General features: G+C 49.0%; 1 protein-coding gene across 1 annotated transcript; it reads right to left on the reverse strand.

Moving 5' to 3' along the window:
* Positions 1-2,147: 2,147 nt before the first annotated feature.
* Positions 2,148-6,526, reverse strand: ANXA4 (annexin A4). The gene is made up of 9 exons (XM_086477137.1): positions 6,473-6,526; positions 6,200-6,290; positions 5,026-5,105; positions 4,591-4,647; positions 4,035-4,128; positions 3,441-3,536; positions 2,950-3,008; positions 2,480-2,602; positions 2,148-2,214 (listed from the first exon to the last, which is right to left on the reverse strand). Exons 1-9 carry the CDS (start codon positions 6,524-6,526, stop codon positions 2,155-2,157), a joined length of 714 nt encoding a protein of 237 aa, XP_086333263.1. The 3' UTR covers positions 2,148-2,154.
* Between the last annotated feature and the right edge of the window lie 573 nt (positions 6,527-7,099).

Below are 7,099 nucleotides of genomic sequence, written 5' to 3' on the forward strand. Positions count from 1 at the left end.
CGGAGCGGGGACGGAGCGGGAACGGCGGCGCGAGCAACGGCGGCGCCTCACCAACGGCCGGCGGCGGCCATTGCCGCCGCGCCTCTGCGCCTGCGCGGGGCGGGGGGGGGGGGGCGAAGGCGCATGTGCGGCAGCGCCTGCACCCTGCGCATGCACTGTGGGCGCCCCCTGGAGGGGAGGGCGCGGCGCGGCGGCGGGGGGCGCTGGCGGTTCCCCCGGTGCTGCGGGGACAGGAGCGGTAACGCGGCCCAGCGCCGTGCCCCGGCGTCACCACAGCCCTTGCTTGGCGTGGATGGCCGCGAGGAACTGTCCCTCCCGCAGCACGGTCCCGGTTACTGCGTGGAAGCAGCCTCAGCACCGCAGCTGGGGGTGCAGGGCTGCACCCCCCAATCTACACACCGCCCCCCCCCGCCCCCCCCCCCCCGGGTGATTTCCCCCAGACAAGGGGATTTATAAACCATTTCTCAAGGCGCTGCTTTGGGGAGGGGGTTGCCAGCCCCGCCAGGCGCTGGGCCCACAGAGATGGGGGTGATGGATTTGAGGAGGAGACGTCACCACCCCCCCCCCCCCGCGGCAGGTGCCAGCCGGGGGGACAGGGCCTGGGCACCCCGCTCGGGGGGGCGCAGAGCTGAGGGGCCTCTCCCCGCTCCGCCGGTGCGCGGAGGGCCAGGCCGAGGAGAAAAACTTGCACGGAAGTTGTTGAAAAAAGCAAGGACGCGGTTATTTCACCATTGCCTCTCCCAGAGCAGACGGTCATGGCAGAAGGTACAGAAACAAATCGTTTATTTGTTTTTTAAAAGGCAGCAACACAACACGAAGCATTTAAACACAAAACCAAGCCTGAGTGCCTCTGTTAGCCTGTTGTACTGGGTCAGACATTTTCTTTCACAGAGCAGAAGGCTTCAGTAGAACTGGGAAAAGCTCTGCCTCCTCTCCCACCCAAACTAAGGAATGTATCTCCAGTCACAGCACAGAGAGCAAGCAAGAAAATTATTTTATTTGAGGCCACAGAAGCATCTCCTGTTCCACCCAACAGTAGCCTAATTTAGAAAAAAAGAGTGACATGAGGCCCTATTGGTATTTGTGCCTTCAAATTCTAACCTCAGTCTGATGCCTTCAAAACAGGATTATATACCAACAGCTAAAAAAAAAAAATATAAAGACAAACAAGAACCACGTTTTTGTAGTGAAAACAATGCTCAGCTTAACAGGCTGAGGTTGTGTAGGGTCTGGGGGAAAAGGCTCTTCTAGAGGTTGGTGTGGAAGGCCAAGTTGGGCACAGGCACAAAAACCGGAGCCTCCACCGGGAGTGTTACTCGGGGCTCCGACCAGCCAGCGCTGGTGAGAGCTGGTGAGCTGCCCCAGCATAAGGCACCCCGGTCTAAGGCGTCAGGTAGTCTGATGAGAGGCATTTTGGGGGGACAGGTCACTCCTTAAAAGGCACCGTTCTAATGACATCGCTTTATCCAGAGGAAGGGTTTGTAATGTAACGCTGAGGATTTGTGCTCCCGCGAGTCAAGGAAGACAGACCGGGAATACAGGGCTGACCAGTAACCAGGGCAGCAAGCGCCTTTTCTGATGTCACCAGTGACATCTTCCCTACCTACAGATCTATAGGCAACATATACCTAAAGCGCAGCAAGGCTGTTCATGCTCCACGCTAACAGAGGGCAAGTTAAGACCAAAATGTGCTTGTATTTTAAATGATTGATTTCTCTGTGTTTTAATTATTTTGCAAAACCTGAAGCAAGCCTGCACTCTCCCTGCATGCTGCACTCTCCCCATACTGATGAGGTGAATTTTTCCCTGTGCAGCCTCTCGTATTCTGCATCCCAGTTTGCTTCGGTTGGTAGGTTTTGCTGGTGAACGTGACGGCAAAGGGACAGCTTGTCGGGAAACAATTTAGCTTTTATAGATTTGGCTACAGCATTCTGTTTAAGATGGGCTTGGCTTGCCCAATTACTAAACAAAGGGGTGTCCCAAGCATAAAAGCGTATCAAAAGGGTCAACCAGAATGGCCATTATCTAACCAGAGCATTAACTAACCTAAGTCGATGCTCTTAGCAATTAGTAAGATACTTGGGAAAAATGAAAAAGAAAGAAATCCTTATGATCAGCTGCTTCCCATCACCCAGGCAGTACACCAGGCACCCTCTAATCCTCCCCACCACAGAGTCTGAGCAGAACTTTCCTATAGTCTCCTGAGCAGTCTCCCTAGAGAGAAAAGAAAAAAGGAATGCAATTAGTTTTACAGCTCTCTACCAGGCTGGATTCTTTCCAGCACATATGATTTGTTGTAGGGTTTGCATCCTCTTTGACAATGTAAGAGCTAAGAACACTCGGGAACATTTTCCTTACATAAATGTAAAGTCTCCTTAATTCCACCTCCTCTAAAATACCCAATAGGTGTCAAGTGGGGACCTGTCTCCTTCAAGCTGCTTAGCAAACCCAGCTCTGGATCCAGCACTGGAAAGCTTACCTTAATGAAGGAGTAGAGCGATTTCCCATACATGGTCAGGAATTCCCTTCTGATATCCAGCATATCGATTTCAGAGCGGGACACCATCACTCGGATCAGCGTGTTGTCGTCCGTCCCCAAGCCCTAGAGAAATAAACCAACCATCTACAACTAGAAAGCTTTTGTGATAATCAGTGAGAGACAGAAAGGTTTTATCACTTGGTCTTTTGTGGGATCTGTTCCTACTTTTAGAGCATTTCTGCATTAGTGGAGTGATCCGCTAGCAGCTTGCTGCCAAGTAAGCCTATTGCTCTGAGCTTCCTGAGGGAAAAGAGGTCCCTATAAAAGCTCAGAATTTATTTTTTATTCCCCAGTTAATGGCAGAGTTTCTCTCTATCTAATGATTGCTGTCATATGCTGCTGACTCGAGCATGGAAATGCAGGGGGGGGGGGTTTATAGGAAAAACAATCTCACACGAAAAGCTCTTTACCTTCATGGATTTATACAATCTTTCAGCAAAATATGCAGGTTTATTCCGCATGCACTTTACTGTAAGGGAGACAAGAACAAGAGAATTAAGGTCAATAAAACCTGAGGGAGGTGGTCTTCCAAACCTTTACAGCACTTTCTCAGCGAAGGTGTTAATTCTGTAAAGATGCTGTTTGTTGGCACAGCAAGTACAATGCAGGCATCCATAGTGACCTGCTGTGAATTGATGTCCCCATGCACAGTAAAATCTTCTTTAATGCTTCCTGGCAGCAAAAGTCAGCCACGAAAGCATCGCTTGGGAAAGCGAACAATATCACAAAGCACAGAGCTTTCTCACCCGATTGTATCTGCAAGGAGTAAAACACTGTGGCTTGCAAGAGAGACGAACAGTATCTGCCTCTTGAAGCTACGTAAACAGCCAGCCAGGGCAAGATACAACATCTCTACATACTTAATTAGCTTGCAGACAAAGTTTAAAAGCAGGACACTCACCCACAGCTAACAAAGCATCTTCAAGGTCTCCCGACATCTCAGATTTAATGCTCTCTGTTATGTCCTTATTAGCAATCCCTCTGTATGCATCAAAAACTAGGAGGAAAAGTCAGCGATAAAAAGAGCGAGTGAGATGCTTCAGGGCATACAGTGTGTAAACCACCAAGGATCACTTTGCAAGATCAAGCTCCTCATACTCGGCATGATCATTGTACCATTATTGTGACATTGTAAGCTAAATCAGGGCTGTCCCACAGAAAGAATTCATTTTAATTATCAACTGTCTTGCTAATTGGCCTACCACCGCTGCTAGCATTTTCAAGAACTGCTAGTTAATGACGGCAGTTTAAAAGCTTAGCTCTGCCCCATGGGAGTCACACTTTATTGTCTTCAATTTACAGGCTGGAGCAAGTTGTACTGATGTTTTTCTCAAGTCCCTTTTTGTCTCGGGAAGGAATAAAATGGTCTTAAAGAATTGAATGCAACTGGGCTCTTGGAGAGTCCACAATCAGTTAACGGACAAGTACAAAGCTCCTACAGAAGCATCGTCCTCAAACAAGGAAAAAAAATCCAGGACACCGCAGAGGGTCCTACCTCTTAGTAGGTGGTATCTGTTCCGTGTACAGAGGATGGCCATAAATTGTACCTCATCTGTCCCCCATTTCTTCTCCCCAGCCTCATACAGGCACTGGAAGACACGATGAATAGCCAAAGTAAGGCTAAAGGAGAAGACCAGGTATAGATAACATGAGATTTTTACTTACTGGTGCCTGAGCACTGCCAGGCTGTGGCTTGTCTAGACCGCAGATGCTTTACAACAAATACTAACCAAGCACAGCACCTCTCAACTGAAACGTCATCTCCCCGCCCAAATACCCACCCTGGCTAGAGACCTCTCACCACGGAGTTGCAAAGGAGGCTGGAACCATTATCCCCAATTCACCAGCTGACTCAGAGCAGTGAAGGGGCTTCTCTAAGGGTCAAAACTGACTATAGCCCCGGTGCCCACCTCGGGTGCTGCTGTGTAGCACAGCTTCAGGCTTACTGTTCTACCTCGAAAAAAAAATGAGGTCTAGAAAAAGCAGGGAGCCACCACGCATCACGTGGACAACTACAGACAATTTTTGCACAGAAGCAAATTGCGACGCACCTGAGCATCTTGTTGAGCAAGGGCATCATCCACGTACGTTCCCTCATCTCTGTTTCCCTGCGGAGATACAAGGATGAAAAACTCATTTCAGGAGAGCAACTAATGGAATCAAGTCCTGCAAATTCCCCATTCAAAGTGAGTTACTGAAGATGCATAGTGGGATTCTTAAAATCGAACAGTAGCTTACAAATACAGCAAGATATGGCTCAGATGTGATTTGCACCTCCTTTTGAAACGAGCAGCGATCCACTTTGGCATTAATGCATTCCCAGAGTCGGACCCCTCTGCCTGCAGAAGCTGGGTGTGAAATGCAGGCGAGGTGAAATGCAAGAGAAGTGACATAAAAGCCAGCCTGAAACACCTCATCACTGAGGTGAGAGGCATGTCCCTCAGCAGCAGGAAGATTCACCCCCATTTCCCTTAGCCTGGGCTTACCGTCGCAAGGGACACGAGGACTCTTCGAAACATGGAAGATGTATCAGAGACAATGTCCTCCTCGAGGGTGCGGCCATATTCTAGCAAGAGCACACGCACAGGACATCTGTTAGTAGCAGGCACACCACCTGGACACTGTTTGTCCACAGCATTTGCCAGCCGTAAGCTAGGTAAACACGTAACCGTGCTCAGGGCGCTAAACATCAGGGAGTCATAAAATCATAGAATCGTTTAGGTTGGAAAAGCCGTTTAAGGCCATCGAGTCCAACCGTTAACCCAGCACTGCCAAGCCCACCACTAAACCATGTCCCCAGGCGCCCCATCTACAGGTCTTTTAAACATCTCCAGGGATGGGGACTCCCCCACTCCCCTGGGCAGCCTGTTCCAGTGCTTGACAACCCTTTTGGTGAAGAAATTTTTTCTAATATCCGACCTAAACCTCCCCTGGTGCAACTTGAGGCTGTTTCTTCTTGTGCTGTCACTGGTTACTTGGGAGAAGAGACTGACCCCCACCTCGCTACAACCTCCTTTCAGGTAGAGGGCGATCAGGTCTCCCCTCAGCCTCCTCTTCTCCAGGCTGAACACCCCCAGGTCCCTCAGCCGCTCCTCACCAGACCTGTTCTCCAGACCCTTCACCAGCTTCGCTGCCCTTCTCTGGACACGCTCCAGCACCTCAGTGTCCTTCTTGCAGTGAGGGGCCCAAAACTGAGCACAGTGTGTGAGTCCCACCAGTGCCGAGTACAGGGGGATGGTCCCTTCCCTACTCCTGCTGGCCACACTGTTTCTGATCCAGGCCAGGAAGCTGTTGGCCTTCTCGGCTATCATCGTAGCAGTCCAGCCGTCATATTTAGTGCTACAGGGCAAAATTAACCAGCACAGCCAGTATAAAACTGGCAGTAGGTCCATGGGCAGACATCCAACTGATAGACATAACCACCCCATCCCATTTTATTTATACCAATTCAATTTCTGGGTGAAATTCTGATCCCTGAGGCTGTTAGCAGTCCTGCTGTTGACACCTGTTTAACTCCGAGGTTCTCTCTGGACAAATGGCGATAGTTGCGTTGGCCGATTTGTCACATTTAGAGGGGGACAGACCCTTCCTTTTGTCCATGCATACACACAGGTGACTTTTCAGTCAGTGTGATAACGGCTTGCAGTTTGCACTACATACGAAGTTTGTAGTTCTCGTTAATGCGCCGAATCTCTTCATTTGTGCGAGAAGCCAGAATTTCAATCAGGCAGCCTTCATCTGTTCCGGCACCCTAGGGAATTGCAAAGACAAGATCCAAGATTATTATGAGAACTGCTTTGATATGCAGCTAGGATCATTTTTTTTTTAGTTGTATGTAAGTTAATAATAATAAATTAATAACAAATGTATAATTATGCCATATCGTACTAAATTGACCAGAACTTAAGCAACATAAAAGGAAGATTTCCAAACCTTCATAGCCCTCCTCAGTTCATGCACATCATACATGGTGGTAGGAGTCATCATACCAATGATCACCCTTTCAAAATTCCCGCTCAGCTCAGACTTCAAGTCATCAATCAAATCCTGGAAGATGGAGAGAAGAGAAAGGAGTTGGGGGAAGATACAGCCTTTTAGAACAGAAAGAACTCATTCACCGCTTTTCTTCGTGCTCCAGCCCTCCTTGGATGAATAGTTGCTCTGAAGTGAACAAGACCAAAATAACCTTGGCCAGGCAAAGCTTGTGCTAACCTTACTGTCGTAGAGACTAGGATGTTGTTCACGTTTCACCCGAGTGATATAACCCCAAACCTGTGTGCATCTCCCACTTAAAGCCACAGTCACTAATCTCTGAAGACCACCTACCCTGCCAATACTGCTTTTATAGGTGATCAGAACTTGCTGACGTTGGGAAACATTTAGTTTGGTCAAGGTCTCGATGATGGCATCTTCATCTGTGCCTGGAAGAAACCAATGGAAACCAGTCAAGCCGCTTGCACAAGAACCAGACGCATGCTCTGGGCTTGTCCAGAGTGAGCCATTAGCCATCTTCTGTTCCTTACACACCCTGGTCCCCAACATCTTCTGTTCCTTACACAC

This window comes from Leptosomus discolor, chromosome 23 (genome assembly GCF_034619465.1).
Source record: "Leptosomus discolor isolate bLepDis1 chromosome 23, bLepDis1.hap2, whole genome shotgun sequence".
Classification (NCBI taxonomy): Eukaryota; Metazoa; Chordata; class Aves; order Leptosomiformes; family Leptosomidae; genus Leptosomus; species Leptosomus discolor.